Source organism: Siphateles boraxobius, unplaced genomic scaffold (genome assembly GCF_051911475.1).
Source record: "Siphateles boraxobius isolate OS27281-9 unplaced genomic scaffold, OSU_SipBor_1 68, whole genome shotgun sequence".
Lineage (NCBI taxonomy): Eukaryota > Metazoa > Chordata > Actinopteri > Cypriniformes > Leuciscidae > Siphateles > Siphateles boraxobius.
In genome coordinates, this window is record NW_027509195.1 from 9,577,450 (window position 1) to 9,603,603 (window position 26,154).

The following is a 26,154-nucleotide window of genomic DNA, read 5'->3' on the forward strand; positions in this document are numbered from 1 at the left end:
TATAATTATTAGATTATTTTCACATTTCACTTACCCTGCTGTGCACGAACATAGCTGTTCCTCAATTTGTGTGTTTCCCATTTGAATGGTCAGCGTGAGGCGGCTGCTGCTTGTGCTGGGACTATAGGCTTTAGCTTCAATTTTTATGGAATTATTCTCTAATCGATTGCATATGTCGTGGATATATCCCTCGAATGCATACTGCAGTCCCTTTTGTCTTGCTCTCTCAGAGATTTCACTTGTTCACCAAAAATTACTAATTATCTCATTGGGAATGTCTGACACCGGTGCATACACACTGTAATAGACGTGCCAGGCGCGAAAGCTTGACAGGCATGGCAACAGTAACTAGGGAGGGCGGGGCTTAGCGAAGGGTGGATGCATGGCTGGCTGTGGAGAAGAGTCCGCAGAATCATTCTCGTGTGCAGTGAACAAAATAAGAAATGTCTACCCCGAACCAAGTGGAGCCTATACAGGATTTGAACATGCAGACAATCAGGGAGCAGTAGAGGAGGCATGGAGGAATTTTTAACTATGCATAGACTGAACTTGCAAAAAACAAACTGCTAAAAATAATTCAAAATTAAAGCAGCTGAGCATTTAAACTACAATGGTGTGTTCATTGTGTATTATCAGAGGTGTCAAAAGTGCACACTACCCATACTCAAAATAGAAGTTTCCTGTGAAATGAAGAGAAATAATTTTCAAGACCAGAATTCCTTTGGGACCATCACAATTTAATCCCTATACAAAAGCAGGTGAGCTCTGCTTCAATAATATTGAAGCATTTAAGGTGTGTGTGTGTGTGTGTGTGTGTGTGTGGTGTGTGCGTGTGTGCGTGTGTGTGTGTGTGCGTGTCAATCAGCAGCTCCCCCTCCCTCCAAGGTCCACACAACCCTGCCTCCACTAGCATACGTGGGGAATGACAGGCAGACATGCCTCCCAGTATTACTACAATAAAGCACAGTCATGTACATATTTACAGATTTAGATGTTTATAAATACAGGTTTGCTTTCCTACATCACTGATAACTGAATAAACAAACACATGTGCCAGAGATTCGCAGCTATTTGAAGCGTGAATACTGAAATGATTGCAAAATGATCTGTGATCTTGACAGTGCCACCTGTGGAGCCATGATGTGTCTTTGGTTGAAACTCATGTCCACTGCCTGGTTTGGATCGTAATAAGAGGAGAGAACATCTTCCATCATGGCAGTCATGTAGCTGTAGTCCTTTTCTGTCATCACAGGTTTTGCTCTGAAGGTCTTGTGGACTTTGCTCCAAGCAATTTTGAATTTGGGTTCAGCCACGCTCTCCCCATCTTGATAAACGGCCTATTCAAAAACAAAAAGGGAAAATAACTTAAAGGTGCAGTGTGCAGTGTTGCCAACTATTTTCAAAGTAAAGTAGCTAACGCCTCACCTAAAAGTCGCTAAATGTCGCTAGATGACGTCATACGTCAATTAGCATATTCGTGACGTCATCGCGTCGTACTTGCGTTCTGCTTGTCTAATGTGTTTTCTCTATAAATTAATACTCAGCTCACATACTGTATTTAATATATTATAATATAATATAGCCGAATGTAAAATAAAGCTGTTCTCATTTCCTATATATGTTTTGTCAGACAATAGAACGAGAAGCTATGATATAGGCCTAGTGAATGACTAACTTTTTTTATAGGCCAATGTGGAAAATTATCTGAATTGACAGAGTTCGGGAGCCGGATGAACAAAAGCTTTGTGATAGTGAGTATTACAAGTAATACCGTAAGCACAAGAAAAGGAAGGAAACTAAATTATTTAATTAAAATAAAAAAGAAAAGCAGATAATAAATCCGTGGAAAAACACTGCTCATTCACGTCTCTCAGCGGCCGTGCGCTCAACAGATGAATGTGCTGCTGCTCCTCTCAGTCATTTACTGAACAGGGTAGACGTAGCTAGAGTGAGTGACGTTTGAGAAGTCGCTAAAAATAGCGACTCATTTGCGCGATTCTTTTGCAGTCTGTACGCGGAGGGGTGCTCTAACTGCAGCTGAGAGGGGCTGCTGCGCGAGGACTGGGCCGCCTGTGAGTGCTTTGGGATGGGGGTGGGACCCACGGCAGCACCCGCTGCTCATTGAGAAGAGTAAGAACGATATGTGCTTTCACGTCAGAGAGTCTCCAAAAGTCTCCAATAACACCAGAAAAAGTCGATAGATTTGTCGCTAGTCGCTTTTTTTAAAATGTGTCGCTAGAGGGTTCTAAATACTCGCTAAATATAGCGACAGTCACTAAGTTGGCAACACTGGCAGTGTGTGATCTTTAGCGACATCTAGCGGTTCAGCTGCGAGTTGCACTAAGGGCTCAGCCCACTGCTCACCCCTCACCCCTCCCTTTCAAAGAAGCTACGGTGCCTGAAACTGGACAAACATATCGTCGTCTGAGACAGCAGAGAATAGCCAGAGTAAGCCAAGAGTGTGTAACATTGTCACTGTTTCTGTACCACAATCCATTATAAACCACATCATGGATAAAGTTTACAAAGCCATAGTCATGTGAGGATCAAGGGTCTTAATATAAAATATAATAATAGTAATCAGCTGATTGTCTCACAAACGTAACCAGCACATTTCTCCCCACATAGCAAACCCATAATACAGCGAGGGAGAAGAACCACATGAAACTATGCAACTATATATTGGTTCTAATGGGAAAGTAAAAGTTTAGCTGGCTCAATATGAGCTGTTACGGTGGCTGAGCTGGTTAAAGCGTAAAGCCTTGTTTAAACTCGACGCGTCCGCATGAGCCCAAAGGTGCGCGCGGCAAAAATGGCATGATTATACAGTGCGCGCGCCTCCGCATCCCCTAGACACCACTTATACACACAATAGGCTTTTTTTCTCTGATTTTGAAAACTCTTCGCGATCGACTTAAAATGCTTTCAAGATCGACGGGTTGTGATTCCGGTGACGTTACTGTTTTACGGTCAATGACAAGAGTACTAATCAGCTGTCTCACGAACGTGCAGCACATTTATCCCCACATAGCAAAGCCATAACACAGCGAGGGAGAAGAATTAAGTTACAGGAAACAATCCTACTACATATTTTACACCACTGACAAGGGAAAAATCACTACTCACGGTGTTTATGGCTAGCTTCTAGCTTTCTGCTGCTTCTCTTTCAAGGTAGTGACGAAACGCGCTCTGTAGCGCTGTTTGTTCGCTGTCGGCTACGGTAGAAACATGACGTCACAATATGTCGACCTTCATAGAAGGGGTGCCCGCGGTTATGTAGATATAAATGTCTCATTCTAAGGTAATAAAAACATTACGGTTTATTAAGTAAGTTCTTTATACACCACTGAAAACATAGTTATGGATGTCATATTGCATTTCTGTTAATAGATACTCAAATTTTTTACACATTGCACCATTAATATCAGGTTATTGCATAACACCAAAGGACATTTTTTTCTGTGACAAACTTTATGAAATTCCTACTAGGGATGCTCCGATCGATCGGCATCGGCCGATAGTCACATTTTATAACTTATCGGTACTCACTAAACTTGCCCGATCTCACAAACCGATCACAATTTGATGACGTCAAAACGTGAGAAGGTACATGATGCGTGGGGACTTAAATGATTTGGCAGTCATGTCATCACCGGTGTGGAATTACTATGATGTGTCGAGAAACAATGAAAAAAATTAGCTATTTGCCATGTATGTTTCAAAGGAATCTCACGTGGAGGAGAATTGTCCTCCAGAGACATCGCCTTTCTGAAGAGTTGCTTCGCTCGCTCAGTCCACACAGCGCCGCTCGCTCAGAACGCCCGCAGTGATGCGCTGGTTAGGAAATATGAGAAATAAGTAGGGCTGCCCGTGCACGACTAAAGTTTTTTTCTAGTCGACTAGTAGTAGGCCTAGATCATTTAAGCCATTAGTCTAATCGCATATTTAGATTAATTTAATTACTTAAATATATATGGGAGAAAATACTAAACCATAATGAGCGTTATCGTAATATTGCCTATATTCCGCATATCAAGCGCAGGCATAAACCTTGTCACAAAGAACCGGCAAAGTATTGTTTAAGCAGCATGGTACATTTTAATTGTTTATTAATAAACTAGTGTTTTCTGGCTGCAAAGATACAGTTGGCGATGTTGACGCCATCTTCACATATAGTGACGAACGCGCCTAGAGAAATGCACACTTCATACGGATTAACCTACATGAGCAGAGAGTAGGCTACCCCATTTCTTATCGATATGAATTGGAGTTTTTTTCAAGCTTTCTATACGTTCTCAGGTCTGTGAGTCAAAGTATCTTATATGCTGAGTTTCGGTTCATTTATGAGACGCGCTCCAGTTCACGCGCGGGCGCCTCCGTATCCTATATTGTCTGCTATATTTCGCTTCTTATTTATTAAATCCAGCCAATTTGTTGATTAAACATTGATTGAAATTAAGATACAATTTTTACAAAACGAAATTCACTTTAAAGAATAGCTTTCTACAAAACAAAACTTAATTAAGGCGTCAAAATCATGTCTGACCCACTCCAAATGTCTCCTGATATATTGAGCATCTTATGATCCTATCTTACCCATCTCATGCGGTTCCTTTTTCATAATCAACATAGATGAAATTTAAAAAAGAACATTATATTATGTAAAACAAATATGAAATGTAGATTTATGTTTTTAAGTTATATTTAAACGTCAGACCACTCTGCTTTTCTCATGTGTGGCCTATACATGCATGTGTGTGTGTGCAGATGGGGGAAGGATGCGATTTTCGAATAATAATTGAATACCATTACCCAGCCATCTTCGAATATTATTTTTGCTTGAAATGCCCATCCCATCTAATGAGTAGCATCAAACTACTCCAATTTGTTATTTTAGAAGTTTAAATGATTTATTTATTTAATTTTTGTCCTGCTCAGACTTGTATTGGACAAGGTTTAAGTTACATCAGACTTCTCTATTTTAGGTGATTTAAATGTTTATGTTGTCCTCCAAAGTTTACTATTGGACAATGTTTAATTTAACCTTGTGGGCTGCATTAGACTGCTCCATTTTGTTTATATTTATCTTTGTCTTATATTAAGTATGTTAAGCATCGGTATCGGCCGATCACCATGACAAGAAATCGGCTATTGGTATCGGCTGCAAAAATCCTGATCGGAGCATCCCTAATTCTTACACTTTTAGAAATGTATCTATAGGAAAAGTGATGGCCATTTAGTGAAATAGACACAAGTTTGCACAATTATGCCAGGAGTGTTCATTAAGATTTTTAAACATTGTTCTTTATTTATAAAAATAGATTTTTATGAAATAATTTTGTCTACTGTCTACATAGGACGATTTTGAGATTTGGTTCAAAGTTGTAAAAAAATAAAAAAATAACTCTGGTATTCTAAATGATGAAGATCTGAAATAATTTTCTTTTTTTTATATTCTGTGACGGTGAAAAAGCCGCGTCACGTCAACTACCCAAACACAGGGCGCTCACATGACGTTAAGCATTTTCTGGCGCGTAATGTGACGTTTGAGAACCTAAAACCCTGTTTCTCCTAGTTGACATGACAACACATAACCGGGGTTATAAGAAATCACCACTTTGGCCGCAGTTTTTAGAAATGATCGTTTTCTCTTTTCTGTGATAAAAACTGGGTTTTAGTGTAAATGAGAGGCCAAAATGCAGGGAAATATCTGCGTCTTCCCTTCGTGTAAATGGGGCCACAGACTGATGTCACAGTGCAAAATACTGTGCAATGAGTTGGAATGATTACAACTCACCTGTTCCTTGTTCACATTGTTGTTATGATCCAGGGCAGCAAGCACAGAGGCATGAACCATCACATCATATCCAAAATGCATTCTCTTTGGGAGGTATTTCAGATACATGGAGTGATACACCTTAAACAAAATATAATTTGAAATGAGAACAATTACAATTGAATTACAATCAGCAATGGAAATCATGCCTACTTATAATATCTAATGTCTATACTTGATCATACTTCTAGTGTTGTTGTGTGGACGCACTCCGTTAAGTGATCCAAGTCTTTTGAAAGCCGCTTGTCTGTCACAGTCTTCACAAGACTGTTGTGTGCAACAGATCCCGGCTTTAGCCACAGCTTTCCTCTTTGGACTTCCTCGTCAAGGGGCTCGTGTGAACATTTGTGGTAGTACCTGTTCCCAGGCCACTCATGACGGTTGGTAACATGGTGTACTATGGAGACCCACTTCTCTCTCAACAGTTCAGCATTACCCTCACATGTTTTTGCACACCACCACAAATGATTTATGATGGATGTTATCCATTCTGCCAGGCCTTCACATTCCTTTGTCTTTGCTGCCTTCGCTAATTTTTTTGATAGGCCTTTGGCCACATGCCATGGGTCAAATTGATGATGTTTTTCAGGATTGTTTACCCTCATTTCTTTCACAATTTGAGGGTGGCGGTCAGTGGAGATGGTGCTCACCTTAACTCCATTCTCTTCAATTGTTTGTAGAGCATCTTTGAAACCCTTGATCTCCATTGTGTTGGAGCTTGACACTTGGGTGCAACTTACAACTTTAAAGTCCACCACCTTTTCAGTCAGTGCATCCATAAAGGTGTACATACAGTATTTAGCTGAGTGACCAGGAGAGTCACACCGGCCATCTCCACAGAGCACAACTTCTTGCTGGTTCTTCATTGTGGATAACACAGTACTCTGCTCTTTATTCCATGTTTTTTCAATCACAGGAAACACGTACTTCTTCCTCAGTGTTGCATATGTATCAGCACTTATTGTCTTTAGGTTCATATTGTGACAGAAGCGCTCAAATTTCGCAAAATGGATCCCACTGAAGAAGACTGACGCTGATAAGAGCAGGTTTCCTATCCCTTTGCAGTGTTTTCCAGGAGGTTGACTTTGCCATCTGTAACTGCAGCCATTAATACATGCGAGTTCTAATGTTAATTGTGATCCATCATTGTGTAGCTCTCTCATTTCTTCCTGAACAATAAGGGAGCCACACTTTGAACAATGTCGAAGCAATTTCTGTAACTGCTCCTCAAAAACTAGAAAAACTCTAGTGCTAATTCCTTCAACATGTGAATTAATTGAAGGTCGTGAGCCCTGTGTACTTTGAGAGGACTCTGATGCACTTGCAGTGTAATCCGGATCAAATAGACTACGCTGTGACTGAGACAGATCGCTAGGTTCATTATCTGATAAGAACAGATATTGAGAGTTGTCATTCTCCACTACCAACTCATGTTTACGTGCGTAACTACTATGGTCGGTCGCCACCTGGTAGTGTGCGTCAGCTGGCCACTGTACAGCTGCATCCAATTGGTATAGCCCGAAGTCCGTCTGAGTCTCTGCATCAACTTTAATTGGAGAGCACTGGACGATTTTATCTTCCATTACAGCCTCGACAAGTGCATGGTTGTCTGCTTCGACACAGTCCATGATTTCCTCTGCACAAGTGGAGACACAAGCGCTAGTGCTACTTAGCATGCTATCCAGCGTCTCTTGCCTTAGCCGTTTCTGTTCACGATTTACACTTGAAATAGGCGGACGTTTCGCATTCTTGTGAGGAAAAATCGTGGGTATTGCATTCGGTTTAAGTACTCGCCTGTAACCACGAACCCCCATGAGCTCGTTCATCAGCTGTCGGCGATCAAAATCCTCAAATGAATCAGGGCTAAAGTGTCGAGAACAGAGCCGCGGGTAATTGGGGAGTTTCACTCGCCCACAAGCATCTTCCCATTGTTTTCTTCTCTTTGGATCAGAACTAGGAAAACAGTGGAAGGTCAAATCACCGCTCTCGTTTGACTTCGAATGGGCATTACAACCAACAGCCACACAATGTGGCATTTTATCTCTCTAGGTGGGTCCGACGATGAACTGTAGAAGAGTGTCTCGAACTGCCCGCGAACGCTCGCCTCTGACGTGTTCTTTTTAGTTCGCTCAGGACCGTCGTGCGTCATCAACAATCGACGGCCCATAGTACAAAAAAAGCTGAAAAAAGTAGTGATCGCGCTTTTTTATTTTTCTTAATCATGAAAGCGTTTCAGGTATTTCTAACCAAGCGCCTAAATTAGGAGGGTTACTGACATCATATCTAGACAATTTGGCAAACTAGCCGGAGATCCTTTTAATGGCTGCTCTGCCTACAAAGGACTGTACATCGCGCGCCATGACCGTATTGTTGCTCTCGTAGTGAAGGAGCTCAGAGACAATGTCAACTATCAAGATAGATTGGTTCTCACCTCCTCACGAACAGTGCACTACATTGGAAACTGCCATAAATCACTTTCCAAATACACCTGACATAGTTGTAATTAATGAACGCACCAAAGCCGTTGCAATAATAGAAATTGGTTGCTCTTTTGATGCTTACATGGACATCTGCTATGCTTCAAAACTGTTGAAATATCAACCATGATACAATGTCTTCAATAACTTTGGCTATTCTTGTAAAGTTATTGCCCTCATTTTTGGTAGTTTACGCCATGTGCACGAGTTGTGTGTAAGAGGCCTGCAGATACTGCAGATTTGCAGACTTTATAAGAACAAGGCCAAAACAAAAACTGACAAGATATTGCTCTGTATCAGCAGTAATCGGTAGCCTCTATAGATGGAGGCGTAGGTACACCTTTACTCTTAAATGTGCATAATGGACCGAGACATTGGCTGCTGTTGTACACCTTTTTGTCAAATTTGGATTATGCCATGATATATGCTTATCTTTTAATTCAAATAAAGAATTTAAATGTGTGTGTGTGTGTGTGTTAAACCAATCTCTCCGGTCAATTAATTTAGCCATTAAAGTATGGCAATAAATGCCAGTACTAATATCAATATGGTGGCTAATAGAATTATGTATGTAATGTTGCTGCGTGCTCGATACGTGCCTTGAAGCTTCAGTGTCATACATACGTAAAATCACTAGTATTTTTGGTTTGTCCATCTTTTGCTTAAAAGACAGAAGCACTCGAGATACATAAACTCTAAAGTTTGTGTAAAATCTTATGATCATGTTATCCAGCATGATTTGAAATGATCCAAAGAGTTTAATGGAACAATTTTACTTTGAATAGTGACTTAGAAATAGTATAGAATCTGAAATATGTTTTCCTTTATTTATAAGGTTTCTTTTATTCACATTTTTCAAAATCCTAAAACTTTTGGTTTATTACCAGGTTTAAATTAAATTCTAAATCCCAGATTTTCCATGCAGACATTTAAACTCTTCTGTAGCTCTCCTAATTTTTCTCTAATGTTCAGTCACACAGACACACACACACACACACACACACACACACTTAAAATAAAGAGTAACCAAAAACATCAGGGCCCGTATTCATAAAGATTCTAAGAATCCTCTCAGAAAACTCTTAATTTAGCTTAAAATCTTTTACGTAGGAGTCTTAGCTTAAAAGCGATTCGGGACCGACCTGAGAGCAACTCTGAGTAAGGAAAAGACAAAAACTTTTATCTTAGTGAGGAGGCGGGGCTGACCCCGTTGCTATGTATGACACCATAGACATCATGTATGACACAATCTTTTGAAGACTGTGATTGGTTGGTTGTCCAAGAAGGAAAAAAGAGTGATTTTAAAGGGTCTATTCTAAGCCTTCATTTTGAAATTACATGCGTAATTTTTCGTATTTCACCATTCTCTTTCTCACTCACACACACACACACACACACACACACACACACACACACACACACACACACACACACACACACACACACACACACACACACACACACACACACACACACACGCACACACACACACACACTTGCATGAGGCCCTGGGAAAAGATAGTAGCCTATGAAAGGCTTGCTGTTGTTAGGAAGGTCATCTCCATTGACACAGGAAAGAGTGAGTTGGGAGCAGGGAAGTGTTTCCCACACTACTTTTCCATTGTGAGTGTGATATTCTCAGGAGGGGAGAACAATAGACGTGTGCCTATAGAGGGAGGCTGTGTAATTGTACTTACTTGACATTACCCATCCGTGCTGTTATAATACCTAATATAGTCCGTCTGTCATCTAGAGTTATTTGAGAGTTTAAAATAATCCATAACACATAATTAATGCATATCATATGAAATTTGACTATTCCAGCAAAATAATAAAAAATAATTTCTGTAAGCCTCACACACACACACACTTATTTCATTATATATAATTCCGGAACACCTTATTTGACAGAACTACATACATTTACAGAAAATCAATGGTTCACACAAGTTGAGCGATAGTCAATTAGCTCAATTTACCTACAGTTAGTAGATCAGCCCATTGCTACAAGTGATGTTTTTTTAAGCAAATGATTAAACATATTGGGATCAAACAAACAGGATCTAAATACAATCTGACTTTGAACAGATCACATCAGGGGTCTGTAGCAAACAAACAAACATACATTGATTCAATCTTCTACCAAAACCATTAATTGAAAATGTAGAATTTTATTAACAGAAAATATTTGATGTAAAAGCTCATTTGCTAAGAATATTTTTAAAACAATTGGTCAAGACAACGAACAGGATCCTTTATCAAAGGTACAACATGCATGCCTTACCTAAACAACAATACAGAAATAAACTCTGAAAAAACTCTTTAAGTACAATATCAGTTCAAAGGTCTGATACATAAAACTCCACTGGAGTCAACCTCAATTAAATATGCATACAAAAACAAAACAAGTTAAGTAATAATGTGGTAAAAAAAAATCACCCTAAGAGCTATAATACAGAAAAAGGCTGTACATAAATAATCCACCTCCTTCCACTGACAAACACATGTTTATCTAAAGTTTTTGTCAATCAATATGATGACAACACAAACATACACTTTGGAAATGCGTATCTCCTACTTTGATGAGAGACGTTAATATTACTGTCCCTCAGGGTTTACAGTTCACAGCATGTCTACCACGGTCTCCAGACTCCATCTCTCCTGCTGTCCGCCTGCTGCAGTTTGGACGAGGGTCCTGCTGGAGCAGAGCTCGCTCGCTGGGCGCTGTGGAGGTGCTGGAGCTCCCGGACAGATCCTCCTCCCGTGGAATGAAGAGTGAGGAAGTGGACAGACTCCCTCCAGCAGTGAGAGTAGCCTTCATTATAGTCTCTCTGAGGAAGCTGCTGCCACTGCTGTTTGAGAAAGCTGACCGTCATTTCCAGGATATCGGCCTTCTCCAGTTTGGTGCTGGGGTCATGGCTGTGGAACTCCTTCTCCAGGAGACTTTTGAGCTGGTCGATGCTGCTGTTGATGCGGTCCCTGCGCATCTTTTCAACAATTGGCTTCCTCGGCTGAAGGCAAACGGAAACACTTGTTAGAACATTTTTCAAACTGCTGTGCACACAGATTCAAATTTTGGGCAAATGCTTTGGAAGAAGAACTGCATTTTAATTAAATATACCTTTATTTTGTCCTTATCACTGAAGCGAAGATGGTCAAAAGAGGAGAGTGTAGCTGAATGTGGTGCCATGCCCGTACTGAAACAGCTTGCTTTTCTTCTGTGGCAAAACGATTTGGGAGCCTCTTAGAGGAGAACCCCTTGTATTTATACAGCAGCATTACCATCACAAAGCCATGTGGCCTGTGCTGCGTTACTGTTCCCACACTCTGAGACCAGAGGGCCGGCTCATCACAACAATAGGGGACATTAATTTTATGGTTAAATGCCTGCTCGCTTCCACTGGAGGAATGTTTCCCAAGGTATCAGAGAGGCGCCATTCTTGAAGGTTCAGTGAAGGAATTTGTCCCTTCAGCCAATTAGAAAAATAGAATTAAAAAAAATTTATGAATGTAGGTTTTCAAATGCACTTTGCTTTCACAAAAGCACATAGTAGAAAACAAAATATTAAAATAAAATATATCAGATGACTGATGCTTGCGCATGCATCCAATTTATATTTGTGTAACCTAAATATTTTGCAAGGGAAACTCTAGCAGAAACTTTTCAGTCATGAAAAAGAATATCAATGCAGTATGCACATACAATAAAGTATGACAACGCTTATCTGATATGTTTGTGCAAATAATTCATTCTTTGTGTAATCAATGCAAAAATTGGCCAGTGTTGAAAAACAAAGAAATGTAAAACAAAGAAATCTTGATAACATTAACGTTATTTGATAAGGTATTTGTGTAACCTAAATAGTTTGTACAAAGTGCATTCATCATTATAGGCTATTATTTTTGTAAGATAGGCTATCTTGTGCATAATTTCCAGGGCAGCGTTTCTCAAAAGCATCGTGAGCTAAGTTGGTGATGGCAAAAGGCTTACGATGCTCTGGGAAACGCAGCTCAGGTCAGGAGCGTGACCAACACCTACTTGCGACAATGGCACGTGGATAAAATTGTCTGCGACATGACATCAAAGGTACAAGAAACACAGCTGGAAACACAGATTTGAGCCCGTTCCCATGAATTTTCCTTTGATAACTGTTAACAACATGACTGTCAGCTCCGCACATTAGGTGACAAAACAGTCACGTCCACGTGCCAAATTACGGAAGTCCTCATTTCGCTGTGAGAGCTAAGGCACGCGTGAGAAAATCTAAATAATATACTTTTAAAAAACATTCTCAGTCCTCACTTGCTATTTGTCTGAATCGAAAGAATGCTAGTTCGTTTTGTAACGTGATTACATTTTTTTTTTTTTTGCTTCATCTCGTTTTATGTCTACGTCAATCTTCACTTCATGGCCAGCACGCGCCAGGAGCTCGTGCTGAGATCTATGGCTGAGATCAGTGACAGTGAGGTTCATTGTGCTCGCTGCTGTTCCTGCTGTTGCTGCTTCTTAACTGCCTCGATCACACGACCAGCAGACGCCAAAAGAGTCAGGACAGAGACTCATACCATTGTCATTACTGTGGGAAAGACACAGCACGTAAGTAAAGTGTTTTACTGTGGTAAGTGCAATAAGAACGAGCAGGGAGATTATCAACGGTGCTTTGATTTCTATTTGAATAAACATGTTTGGAAGTCCCTCAGAAAACATAAGCAATCTCACACAAACAAGATATTTGCAACAGCATTTGCATTTGACAAGATATTTTAAAAGCATTCACATTTTCTTCAGAAGACATAATATATATTTGTTTTGTTTTAAATATGAATACTGGACTATATTTAACTTTACTGCAGTTTTATTTATTTAAACTTGACTGGTTTAGGGTAGCTATAGTTTTGGTGTTACATTCTAGTTATTCTTTGATATAAAGGGAAAACTGTTATATTAGTATCTTTGATATACCATTATAGTTTTTGTTAATACTTTTTAATTTGACTTTTATATTTTCTGTTTTCTCTTTAATTATAAGAGTAAAAAATGTAATATATATATATATATATATATATATATATATATATATATATATATATATATATATATATATATATATATATATATATATATTGTAATGGTGTTTGTCATAGTTTTTTAATGTCTGTTTAGTTTTTATTAATTTTTATTCATTCTTTTTTAGTTTGTTATTTTAGTACTTATAGTTAAACTAGGCTAAACAAAAACAAGAAATGTTGCATATTGGCAACTAGCTGAAATAAAATAAATTTCCTATGTGTTTTTGTATTTTATTGTTTATTTAAATTGAAAAAAAAATGTATTATTGGATTAGTATTTTTATTTTTAGTCAACGATAAAAACCCTGGTGACGCCTCTATTTTTATTGTGATGGAGAGCAAAGAGTAGCCTAGTGTTTATACATATAGTATGTGGGTGTGTGCTCTGTGTGTTTGTGTTTGCTTGTATTTTTCACATATACTATTGCAATACTGTGAGTTTGTGTTTGAGGACATTCCCACTAACCTGGGTGCTCTTATCTGAGGAGTGCAAACAATTCACTAATGGCTCCATTGAAAATGTTAATTGCATCTTTGTTGTAAAACAAACATCGTTTTAGTGTCACAAAAAAACATGGGAAATCGAACCCCAAAAAAACTTCTTAATACACCCACCACTTTATGACATTTTCAGACATTTTTACCCTAATTTAATTTTAAAAATACTTTTTCTGAAGTATTCTCTTCTATATCAGATGTATAACTATATTCTATGTTTAAGTTGAATTGGATATTACGTGCTTTTGATACTATGATTCCTCTGTTTTTAACCACCTGTAGCAGCAGGCCTGAAGACATAAGGCGCTGGGTTTTCACTGAGGTTCCCATGAGTTGTGTGTGAGAGGCCTGTCTTCCTTTCCCACAGTCTGTTCATTGACTGCCCACAGTAAGGGAACAAAAGAAGTGTGTCTTGTTACACATAACATTAGTTACGGTGTTTGAACTCTCTTTATTAGAGGGGGGACCTAAGACGTAGAAAGACCATCTGGACTTTAGACACTGTTCAAACACTTTTAGGATTTTCCCAGGATTCAGCAACAATTTTCAAACCAGTTCAAACCTAGAAATTCTTACTAAATTTTTTTCAGGTTATTTATTTATTTAAATTCATAAATAATTTAAGCATACATTTTTAACCATAGAACACACAAGAACTATTGCTCACTTTAGCTTGGCCTTGGCGGGTGTCATTGGTTGAGGCAGTCAGCATGCTCCAATCACTGATGTCATTTAAATGAAATTAAAAGTCTATTTAACTGTCTACTCCCCTTGTTCAGTGAGAAGCATCTGAGAAGTGTAATGTTTCTTAAAAATTAATTATAAATTATCTGTCCAGTTTACTTTTTAAATTTACCCGTTTGGATTTGTGAATCTCTACAGGATCCGCCCCTTTGAGGCAAATTTGGGGTCTAAGTTGAACACTTTTTGGTGACATGGGATTCCACCTATCTAATTGATTTTAAGGTTAGAAGATAATAGTTGCTTTAGTGGATAACAAAGCAAACAAGCAAAGTGCTTGTATGTAATTCCAAATTTTCAAATAAACAATTGAAACCAACTGATGCATTTAAAAAGATATTGGAATGCATTAAAAGTTGTCTGAACTCAGAAAGTATCAGGGCCCGTATTCATAAAGAATCTAAGAATCCTTTTAGAAAACTCTTAATTTAGCTTAAAATCTTTTACGTAGGAGTCTTAGCTTAAGAGCGATTCGGGACCGATCTGAGAGCAACTCTGAGTAAGGAAAAGACAAAAACTTTTATCTTAGTGAGGAGGCGGGGCTGACCCCGTTGTTTTTATGACACAATCTTTTGAAGACTGTGATTGGTTGGTTGTCCAAGAAGGAAAAAAAGAGTGATTTTAAGTATAGGGCCTATTCTTAGCCTTCACATTGAAATTACACACACACACACACATTATATATGTGTATATAAATCCTTTTTTTTATATACCATACTCTTAATTTCCTATAAGGTATTTGATTGGATTAGAATGATAAAAATTGTTCCAGTCTATTTACGTGGTGGTTTGAATGTTGGTTTTAATGTAGCAAACATGGAATAAAAAAACAAGAAAGCTCAACTGGACAGAGGAACAGTGTTTACTGTGAGCCCAGTTTGTGGATGAACACAAGGCCATCCTTAAAGGAAAATCAGGCCGGGTGTCACAGCACAGAAGCAGACGTGGGAGCTTATAGCGGTTAATAATAAATTATTTACGGTTCATTCCCCCTGCTTGTGTGGAAGCCTGCTATATTCATAAATGCATTTTTTTGAGCCTGCAAAGTGGGAATGTCCAGTGTAAACAAAATGAACTGCGGCACAATAAGAGGTTCTGGAATGCTGTAATTGTTTGTGATCACTCTGCTTACAGAAGTTTGTGACAGACCCAAATCATCACTGCTGCGTTGATGCATTTTCCCAGCTGCCAAATATCTTAATGTACAGTAGTGATTGCCCAGGGCCCAGGGCCCGTATTCATAAAGAATCTTAATGCAAAAAGTAGCTCCTAGTGACAAAATTCTAAGAAAATTCTTAGAAATGTGGGCGTTTACTCCTCAAATTAAAGAAAAAATCCTAGTAAAGAAAAAAGTAATTCAGAAAGCATCTTAACCCTTAAAAGAGGTCTTAATGTCAAAATTGTTAGGAGCACAGATGAGGACTTTATAAATATAATGTGTGTGTGTGTGTATGTGAATGGCCAAATAGGAAAAATTACGCATGTAATTTCAATGTGAAGGCTTAGAATAGGCCCTATACTTAAAATCACTCTTTTTTTCCTTCTTGGACAACCAACCAATCACAGTCTTCAAAAGATTGTGTCATACATAGCAACGGGGTCAGCCCCGCCTCCTCACTAAGATAAAAGTTTTTGTCTTTTCCTTACTCAGAGTTGCTCTCAGGTCGGTCCCGAATCGCTCTTAGGCTAAGACTCCTACGTAAAAGATTTTAAGCTAAATTAAGAGTTTTCTAAAAGGATTCTTAGATTCTTTAGGAATACGGGCCCTGATGTTTTTGGTTACTCTTTATTTTAAGGTACCCTTGTTACAGTGTAATTAATATACAAATAAGTACTAAGTAATATTGCATACATTACTCAGTAATAATATGTTATATGTTCTTACGATATAGTTAGGGTTTGGTTTAGGTCTTGGAATTGTGCAGAATTTATGTTACTAGTAGACACATGTGAGATGCATAACAGGGGCATGAGATAAAGTTACCTTTTTTAAAGAATTAACACATTGCCACAGAACATTTGATGTAAAATAATTTTTTATTGTTTTTGTAAAACATTTTGAAGATTATGTTCAGCATCTTCATGTAGTGATTTTTTTAAAGTAGTGTTTTTACTATCACTGTGCTTGATTGTTAGACTCTTGTTTAAAACACAATTACCTAAATAATCTTTATAAAAGAATTTGTCAGTTATAGTTGATTATATAAAATCTACAACACCAACAATACAATGTTCAAAAAAAAGAACAAGTTGATATAAATCACAAGATCAATTAGATCTATTCAGAAACATGGAACATTTATAGAATGTAAATATTGCACCTCAGTGTGAGATATATAGTTGCTAACATAGCAGATTCAATTAGCTTGAAGCATGATTTGCCAGTGGCAAAAATACATTGAATTCTAGACGTATAGGAATACAAGCAATTATCCTCTTTTGAAAGAGGTTGACATAGAATAAAATGTTCTCTTATAACAGAGTTAATCTTGGTAGTTCACATTGTTTTTCTTTTAAAAACATAAGAATGGCTTCTACCAGGGTCTCCAGAGCGCTAGAGTTTCCTCTTTGCTGCTGCTCTTTGCGTCTGGTGAATGGAGCTGATGAGTGTTGTTCTCTGTGGACGGCTGCATGTGCAGGAAGTGCTTCAGAAGTCTTCTGTGGGACTGAGTCTGCACTGGACACTGAGACAGGAAGTTGACGGCCTCCTGCACACATCTGGAGTGTCCGTCATGAGCTGCAGTGGAGCAGCCTGAGGGATTCTGGGAGCGTCTCAAGAAATCAAGCGTCATCTCCAGGATATCGGCTTTCTCCTGTCTGGAGTCAGGCTGTTGCTTTAGGAACTCTTGACCTAGAAGAGACTTGAGCTTCTCAATGCTGCTGTTGATACGTTCTCTGCGGATCTTCTCCACTATTGGCTTTCTCAGCTGAGGAAACATTAAGAACGTGCGTTTAGAAACACTCATCCATCAGTCATATAGTTCACATTTCATAAGAATACATGATTTAGAGGAGTCAGGTGTGAAATGTTGAATGTTTACCTTGTTTGTGAGTGGAAGTTGTTCTCTGCTGATGATTGATCCAGTGATTGTAGGAGCCATGGCTCTGTGTCTTGTGTTCAGTTCTCTGTTAGGATCAGATCTGAGCTGTGCTGAACTCCCTCTCCTCGCTCCTCTATTTATACTCCCAAATCTCCATATGAATGTGTGAGTCTGGAGTTTGCTGGAGGTTCTCACAGTCTGCAGCCAATGGGAACGTTCAAAAGGCTCAGGGGGCAGAGGGCCGCCACATGCTAAATGACATGCTTATTGCTCTGGAAACAATGAGCACATCTCAAGGGAGCAGGTGGAGGGGTGGGTGTTGAGGATGGAGAGTGTGTGAGAAAGTGGAGACCCCTCGTTTAAAGCTTTGCTTGTTGTCTGACATTGGGGTCATGTATTGACAAAGCACGTGCCATTGTGCCATGAGTATCTTTTTAGTGTAATTTAGATGTCCCTTTTCAATATAAACCAGATGTATGTCGATACCCGGGGGCATTTAAGCAGGTTCCTGGGGATACTTGAAAAGATTTAGATTTTTCCTTGCTAAATAATTAATATTATAATATAAAACAACATAACTCATAATCTCTAATATATATATATATATATATATATATATATATATATATATATATATATATATAATGATTTTTGATGGCTCTGTTTTATTCTTTTACTTTAATAATATTAGTGACTTTAATATTATTAACAATAATGCTGAATAATATCAACCATTATGAATTAATATAGGAACACATTTCTAGTTTGTGCTGATAAAGTGGTACTTGAGCCTTACTGATGGGGCTTTAAGGGTACATTTTGAATTACCATTCAAAAGTTTGTGGTCATAAAGATTAAAAAAAATTATTAATACTCTTATTCAGCAAGGATGCAATAAATTGGTGAAAAGTGACAGTAAAGACATTTATATTGTTAAAAAGCATTTCTTTCAATGCTGTTCTTTTGAACTTTCTATTCATCAAAGAATCCTGAAATAAACAGTTTTACAACAGTTTCCAAAAAAATATTAAGCAGCACATCAGTTTTCAACATTGATAATAATAATAAATGTTTTGATCAACAAATCAGCATATTAGAATGATTTCTGAAGGATCAATACAGAAGACTGGAGTAATGATGCTGACAGTTCATGTCATACATTACATTTAAAAAATATATTCAACTAGAAAACAGTTATTTAAAATTGTAATAATAGTTCAATTTAATATTTCATAATACATTTTACTGTATTTTTTATTATTAAAAAAGGCAAACTTGGTGTGCATAAGATACTACTTTCAAAAACATGAAAAAAAATCTTACAGACCCTATTTTTGATAGTAAACATTAAGATAAACACCTTTTTTTTTACGTTTTATGAGGCAAATAACATGAATTGCAAAGCATTTTTTATTAGTCATGACTTTTACAAAGGATGACCATAATTTGAAATGGCAGTTTCAATGTAACAAAACATTATCTAGTTCAATCTTATTCTATGTTTTATATACAGTCATGTGAAAAAGAAAGGACGCCCTTCAGAATTTTATGGTTTTATGTATCAGAACATAATAAAAAATGATCTGGTCTATAGCAGGTTTTAAAATTAGGTAAATACAACCTCATATGAACAACAACACATGACATATTACACCGTGTCATTTATTTAAAAAAAACAAAGGCAAAATGGAAAAGCCATGGGTGGAAAAACTAAGTACACCTTATGATTCAATTGCTTGTAGAAACGCCTTTTGCAGCAATAACTTATCAGTATCAGTCTCTCCCATCATTCAGGAGGAATTTTGGCCCGCTGTTTTTTACAACGTTGCTTCAGTTCATTGAGGTTTGTGGGCATCTGTTTATGCACAGCTCTTTTAAGGTCCTGCCACAACATTTCAATTGAGTTGAGGTCTGGACTTTGTCTGGGTCAGTGCAACACCTTGATTCTTTTCTTTTTCAGTCATTCATATTTGCTGGTGTGCTTGGGATCATTGCCCTGTTGCATGACACAATTCATATTTGCTGGTGTGCTTGGGATCATTGTCCTGTTGCATGACTCAATTTCGGTCAAACTTTAGCTGTCGGACAGATGGCCTCATATTTGACTCTAGAATACTTTGGTATACAGAGGAGTTCATGGTAATCAAAGACGGCAAGATGCCCAGGTCCTGTATCTACACAACAGGCCCAAAATCCTCACCCCTCCATCAGCGTGATGGACAGTTGGCATGAGGTGTTTGTGCTGATATGCTGAGTTTAGTTTTCACCAAACGTGGCGCTGTGCATTATGGCCAAACATCTCCACTTTGGTCTCGTCTGTCCAAAGGACATTGTTCCAGAAGTCTTGAGGTTTGTTCAGATGCAACTTTGCAAACCTAAGCCGTGCTGCCATGTTCTTTTTAGAGAGAAGAAGCTTTCTCTTGGCAAACCTTCCAAACATGCCATACTTATCCTGTCTTTTTCTAATCGTACTGTCATGAACATTAACATTTAACATGTTATTGAGGCTTTTAGAGTCTGTGTAGTTTTGGGTGTTGTGTGATTTCTCTGAGAATTGCATGGTCTGACCTTGGGGTGAATTTACTGGGACGTCCACTCCTGGGAAGATTGGCAGTTGCCTTGAATGTTTTCCACTTGTGAATATTCTTCCTTAGTGTAGAATGATGGACTTTAAATTGTTTGGAAATGGATGTATAACCCTTTTCAGATTGATGGCAGCAACAATTCCTTGACTAAGATTGTTGATGTCTTTCCTCCTTGTCATTGTGTTAACACACACCTAAATGCTCCTGACCAGCAAACTGCCAAAACTTCTGCTTTTACAGAGTTGGTCACACTTCCTGATGATCAGTTAATCAAAGGCATTTGATTAGCAGCGTCTGACTGCTACTTACCCTGTTAATTCCTATTGAAGCAGGTGGGGTGTACTTAGTTTGTCACACATGGCTTTTCACACATTTTGGCCTAGTTTTTGTTAAATAAATAATGACACTGTGTAATGTTGTGTTGTTGTTCATCAGAGGTTTTAGTTACCTAATTTTAAGACCTGATTTTGAAGTTCATGTGCTGAATTGTTCTCAATGAAATACTTTTGTTGAGTTGTATAAATGGGTAGAGTGGGGAAAACTGCAGGGAATGAAGTCTCAGTACAGCTTCACCCCCATCAGTCAGGGCTTCTTTCAGAGACACTTATCTCCTTATCAGTGGAAATTGATTTGTGATGAATTTTAGTTTACTAATCACACAAATTATTTTTGTACCTGGGGAAAAAAATGCTAAATTATTTCTTTCAGATTATGATAATATTTTAACAACACATAATCTTTCACATCCAAAATTCTGATTTCAGGTCAAAACTAGGTTCATAGCTGAAGTTTAGGAGTGTAACGTTATTTAAACACTGCCAACAGTGAAATACTGATCAATAAGCATTTGGAGAATTTGATACAAAATATAAAATATTGCATTTTGAGTTTTTGACAAAACTATTCATAGATATTTAATATTAAAAATATGTATGATGTATAGAGTTAAATTAAACAGAACACTGGACAAGAACATTGATTGTACAATTTATTTTGTCATAAGCAATATAATTACTGTTCTTCACACGAGCAAATCTGACAATGAACATTTGGTTGAAGAACATTCATGCCTTAAAGTAATAAAGCAGTAACATATTATGTACATGCATCTTTTCACAATTGCGAAGAACTCATAATGTCTATACTTCCCTTGAATGAGGAAGAAATGAACAATGCCACAGACATTTAAAATTCAATTAGTAATCAAAGACAGTGCAAGGTGCAATGCAAGACACCTTCAGAGAAGGTAAGAACTTGACTTTGACTGTAAAGAATAGAAGTCAATCACTAACAGTGACAATATTCACCTGCCCTTTACAGGGGAAATTCCTCATTCATGTAAACACATGCAAACATTAAAAACAATCATTTGTGCTAGCAACACACAATAAAATCTTTCAAATGAAGAAATATTTCTCATATAACAAGAGAAGCATTAGATGTATTTCAGTCAATAGAAATCTAAATCAAAAGTTTTCAGTCAATGAAAGCAGCGTCGTCATCCTTTAGATGCAAGAGAGAAAAAACCCAATATGGGTGAAAGACATACAAGAGTTCAAACGTCTGAATCAGACTTTCACATTTCTGTGACCAAATATTTTGAATCTTATTTTTCACGAATATAATAATCATTTTACACAGCAAATGATTCTGTACATTCTGATCAAATATTACTGGTCACACAGTTTCAATAAAACAGCAACTTTCTCTGAAAGCAGATTAAAGATCCTGCAGAAGCTGCAGAGGCGGAAATCAATTCCTACATTAGAATTACAGTCCATGCCAATCTCAGACTGGCATTATGAATTCTGTCTGATAAATCATACGGTCCTGGTGGCTCTACCAGGGTCTCCAGAGCGCTAGAGTTTCCTCTTTGCTGCTGCTCTTTGCGTCTGGTGAATGGAGCTGATGAGTGTTGTTCTCTGTGGACGGCTGCATGTGCAGGAAGTGCTTCAGAAGTCTTCTGTGGGACTGAGTCTGCACTGGACACTGAGACAGGAAGTTGACGGCCTCCTGCACACATCTGGAGTGTCCGTCATGAGCTGCAGTGGAGCAGCCTGAGGGATTCTGGGAGCGTCTCAAGAAATCAAGCGTCATCTCCAGGATATCGGCTTTCTCCTGTCTGGAGTCAGGCTGTTGCTTTAGGAACTCTTGACCTAGAAGAGACTTGAGCTTCTCAATGCTGCTGTTGATACGTTCTCTGCGGATCTTCTCCACTATTGGCTTTCTCAGCTGAGGAAACATTAAGAACGTGCATTTAGAAACACTTATCCATCAGTCATATAGTTCACATTTCATAAGAATACATGATTTAGAGGAGTCAGGTGTGAAATGTTGAATGTTTACCTTGTTTGTGAGTGGAAGTTGTTCTCTGCTGATGATTGATCCAGTGAATATAGGAGCCATGCCTCTGTGTCTTGTGTTCAGTTCTCTGTTAGGATCAGATCTGAGCTGTGCTGAACTCCCTCTCCTCGCTCCTCTATTTATACTCCCAAATCTCCATATGAATGTGTGAGTCTGGAGTTTGCTGGAGGTTCTCACAGTCTGCAGCCAATGGGAACGTTCAAAAGGCTCAGGGGGCAGAGGGCCGCCACATGCTAAATGACATGCTTATTGCTCTGGAAACAATGAGCACATCTCAAGGGAGCAGGTGGAGGGGTGGGTGTTGAGGATGGAGAGTGTGTGAGAAAGTGGAGACCCCTCGTTTAAAGCTTTGCTTGTTGTCTGACATTGGGGTCATGTATTGACAAAGCACGTGCCATTGTGCCATGAGTATCTTTTTAGTGTAATTTAGATGTCCCTTTTCAATATAAACCAGATGTATGTCGATACCCGGGGGCATTTAAGCAGGTTCCTGGGGATACTTGAAAAGATTTAGATTTTTCCTTGCTAAATAATTAATATTATAATATAAAACAACATAACTCATAATTTCTAATATATATATATATATATATATATATATATATATATATATATATAATGATTTTTGATGGCTCTGTTTTATTTTTTTACTTTAATAATATTAGTGACTTTAATATTATTAACAATAATGCTGAATAATATCAACCATTATGAATTAATATAGGAACACATTTCTAGTTTGTGCTGATAAAGTGGTACTTGAGCCTTACTGATGGGGCTTTAAGGGTACATTTTGAATTACCATTCAAAAGTTTGTGGTCATAAAGATGAAAAAAAAAATAATACTCTTATTCAGCAAGGATGCAATAAATTGGTGAAAAGTGACAGTAAAGACATTTATATTGTTAAAAAGCATTTCTTTCAATGCTGTTCTTTTGAACTTTCTATTCATCAAAGAATCCTGAAATAAACAGTTTTACAACAGTTTCCAAAAAAATATTAAGCAGCACATCAGTTTTCAACATTGATAATAATAATAAATGTTTTGATCAACAAATCAGCGTATTAGAATGATTTCTGAAGGATCAATACAGAAGACTGGAGTAATGGCTGACAGTTCAGCTTTCCCATCATAGGAATACATTACATTTAAAAAATATATTCAACTAGAAAACAGTTATTTAAAATTGTAATAATAGTTCAATTTAATATTTCATAATACATTTTAATGTATTTTTTATTATTAAAAAAGGCAAACTTGGTGTGCATAAGATACTACTTTCAAAAACATGAAAAAAATCTTACAGACCCTATTTTTGATAGTAAACATTAAGATAAACACCTTTTTTTTTACGTTTTATGAGGCAAATAACATGAATTGTAAAGCATTTTTTATTAGTCATGACTTTTACAAAGGATGACCATAATTTGAAATGGCAGTTTCAATGTAACAAAACATTATCTAGTTCAATCTTATTCTATGTTTTATATACAGTCATGTGAAAAAGAAAGGACGCCCTTCAGAATTTTATGGTTTTATGTATCAGAACATAATAAAAAATGATCTGGTCTATAGCAGGTTTTAAAATTAGGTAAATACAACCTCATATGAACAACAACACATGACATATTACACCGTGTCATTTATTTAACAAAAACAAAGGCAAAATGGAAAAGCCATGGGTGGAAAAACTAAGTACACCTTATGATTCAATTGCTTGTAGAAACGCCTTTTGCAGCAATAACTTATCAGTATCAGTCTCTCCCATCATTCAGGAGGAATTTTGGCCCGCTGTTTTTTACAACGTTGCTTCAGTTCATTGAGGTTTGTGGGCATCTGTTTATGCACAGCTCTTTTAAGGTCCTGCCACAACATTTCAATTGAGTTGAGGTCTGGACTTTGTCTGGGTCAGTGCAACACCTTGATTCTTTTCTTTTTCAGTCATTCATATTTGCTGGTGTGCTTGGGATCATTGCCCTGTTGCATGACACAATTCATATTTGCTGGTGTGCTTGGGATCATTGTCCTGTTGCATGACTCAATTTCGGTCAAACTTTAGCTGACGGACAGATGGCCTCATATTTGACTCTAGAATACTTTGGTATACAGAGGAGTTCATGGTAATCAAAGACGGCAAGATGCCCAGGTCCTGTATCTACACAACAGGCCCAAAATCCTCACCCCTCCATCAGCGTGATGGACAGTTGGCATGAGGTGTTTGTGCTGATATGCTGAGTTTAGTTTTCACCAAACGTGGCGCTGTGCATTATGGCCAAACATCTCCACTTTGGTCTCGTCTGTCCAAAGGACATTGTTCCAGAAGTCTTGAGGTTTGTTCAGATGCAACTTTGCAAACCTAAGCCGTGCTGCCATGTTCTTTTTAGAGAGAAGAAGCTTTCTCTTGGCAAACCTTCCAAACATGCCATACTTATCCTGTCTTTTTCTAATCGTACTGTCATGAACATTAACATTTAACATGTTATTGAGGCTTTTAGAGTCTGTGTAGTTTTGGGTGTTGTGTGATTTCTCTGAGAATTGCATGGTCTGACCTTGGGGTGAATTTACTGGGACGTCCACTCCTGGGAAGATTGGCAGTTGTCTTGAATGTTTTCCACTTGTGAATATTCTTCCTTAGTGTAGAATGATGGACTTTAAATTGTTTGGAAATGGATGTATAACCCTTTTCAGATTGATGGCAGCAACAATTCCTTGACTAAGATTGTTGATGTCTTTCCTCCTTGTCATTGTGTTAACACACACCTAAATGCTCCTGACCAGCAAACTGCCAAAACTTCTGCTTTTACAGAGTTGGTCACACTTCCTGATGATCAGTTAATCAAAGGCATTTGATTAGCAGCGTCTGACTGCTACTTACCCTGTTAATTCCTATTGAAGCAGGTGGGGTGTACTTAGTTTGTCACACATGGCTTTTCACACATTTTGGCCTAGTTTTTGTTAAATAAATAATGACACTGTGTAATGTTGTGTTGTTGTTCATCAGAGGTTTTAGTTACCTAATTTTAAGACCTGATTTTGAAGTTCATGTGCTGAATTGTTCTCAATGAAATACTTTTGTTGAGTTGTATAAATGGGTAGAGTGGGGAAAACTGCAGGGAATGAAGTCTCAGTACAGCTTCACCCCCATCAGTCAGGGCTTCTTTCAGAGACACTTATCTCCTTATCAGTGGAAATTGATTTGTGATGAATTTTAGTTTACTAATCACACAAATTATTTTTGTACCTAGGGAAAAAAATGCTAAATTATTTTTTTCAGATTATGATAATACTTTAACAACACATAATCTTTCACATCCAAAATGCTGATTTCAGGTCAAAACTAGGTTCATAGCTGAAGTTTAGGAGTGTAACGTTATTTAAACACTGCCAACAGTGAAATACTGATCAATAAGCATTTGGAGAATTTGATACAAAATATAAAATATTGCATTTTGAGTTTTTGACAAAACTATTCATAGATATTTAATATTAAAAATATGTATGATGTATAGAGTTAAATTAAACAGAACACTGGACAAGAACA

At 37.7% G+C, this 26,154-nt stretch overlaps 4 protein-coding genes across 5 annotated transcripts; all 4 read right to left on the reverse strand.

The window, feature by feature from the left end:
• Positions 1-720: 720 nt before the first annotated feature.
• On the reverse strand, positions 721-8,212 carry LOC143722616 (uncharacterized). Of its 2 annotated transcripts, XR_013196946.1 has the most exons (4): positions 6,022-7,948; positions 5,798-5,917; positions 3,127-3,296; positions 721-1,337 (listed from the first exon to the last, which is right to left on the reverse strand). XR_013196946.1 is itself a non-coding variant. In XM_077214016.1 (3 exons), the coding sequence occupies exons 1-3, from the start codon at positions 7,870-7,872 to the stop codon at positions 1,068-1,070; spliced, it is 2,241 nt and encodes a 746-aa protein (XP_077070131.1). In that variant the 5' UTR covers positions 7,873-8,212; the 3' UTR covers positions 721-1,067. The 2 variants fall into 2 exon arrangements, 1 of the variants encoding a protein (XP_077070131.1); XM_077214016.1 differs by lacking the exon at positions 3,127-3,296 and having other exon boundaries at positions 6,022-8,212.
• A 2,272-nt stretch (positions 8,213-10,484) lies between these two features.
• Positions 10,485-12,737, reverse strand: her12 (hairy-related 12). Its single transcript, XM_077214017.1, has 3 exons — positions 12,617-12,737; positions 11,435-11,780; positions 10,485-11,324 (listed from the first exon to the last, which is right to left on the reverse strand). Exons 2-3 carry the CDS (start codon positions 11,501-11,503, stop codon positions 10,947-10,949), a joined length of 447 nt encoding a protein of 148 aa, XP_077070132.1. The 5' UTR covers positions 11,504-11,780; positions 12,617-12,737; the 3' UTR covers positions 10,485-10,946.
• Positions 12,738-16,655: 3,918 nt separating this feature from the next.
• Positions 16,656-17,766, reverse strand: LOC143722618 (transcription factor HES-5-like). The gene is made up of 2 exons (XM_077214018.1): positions 17,664-17,766; positions 16,656-17,549 (listed from the first exon to the last, which is right to left on the reverse strand). The coding sequence occupies exons 1-2, from the start codon at positions 17,721-17,723 to the stop codon at positions 17,157-17,159; spliced, it is 453 nt and encodes a 150-aa protein (XP_077070133.1). The 5' UTR covers positions 17,724-17,766; the 3' UTR covers positions 16,656-17,156.
• Positions 17,767-21,223: 3,457 nt separating this feature from the next.
• LOC143722619 (transcription factor HES-5-like) lies at positions 21,224-22,700 on the reverse strand. Its single transcript, XM_077214020.1, has 2 exons — positions 22,595-22,700; positions 21,224-22,480 (listed from the first exon to the last, which is right to left on the reverse strand). Exons 1-2 carry the CDS (start codon positions 22,652-22,654, stop codon positions 22,088-22,090), a joined length of 453 nt encoding a protein of 150 aa, XP_077070135.1. The 5' UTR covers positions 22,655-22,700; the 3' UTR covers positions 21,224-22,087.
• Positions 22,701-26,154: the final 3,454 nt, after the last annotated feature.

Coding starts and splice junctions, on each gene's coding strand:
- LOC143722616 (XM_077214016.1), bottom strand. CDS start 7,872: ATGCCACATTGTGTGGCTGTTGGTTGTAATGCCCATTCGAAGTCAAAC. Junction 5,918..6,021: donor TCCACACAACAACACTAGAA/GTATGATCAAGT, acceptor ATTTTGTTTAAG/GTGTATCACTCCATGTATCT. Junction 1,338..5,797: donor ACAATGTGAACAAGGAACAG/GTGAGTTGTAAT, acceptor GTTTTTGAATAG/GCCGTTTATCAAGATGGGGA.
- her12 (XM_077214017.1), bottom strand. CDS start 11,503: ATGGCACCACATTCAGCTACACTCTCCTCTTTTGACCATCTTCGCTTC. Junction 11,325..11,434: donor GTGATAAGGACAAAATAAAG/GTATATTTAATT, acceptor GTTTGCCTTCAG/CCGAGGAAGCCAATTGTTGA.
- LOC143722618 (XM_077214018.1), bottom strand. CDS start 17,723: ATGGCTCCTACAATCACTGGATCAATCATCAGCAGAGAACAACTTCCA. Junction 17,550..17,663: donor AACTTCCACTCACAAACAAG/GTAAACATTCAA, acceptor ATGTTTCCTCAG/CTGAGAAAGCCAATAGTGGA.
- LOC143722619 (XM_077214020.1), bottom strand. CDS start 22,654: ATGGCTCCTATATTCACTGGATCAATCATCAGCAGAGAACAACTTCCA. Junction 22,481..22,594: donor AACTTCCACTCACAAACAAG/GTAAACATTCAA, acceptor ATGTTTCCTCAG/CTGAGAAAGCCAATAGTGGA.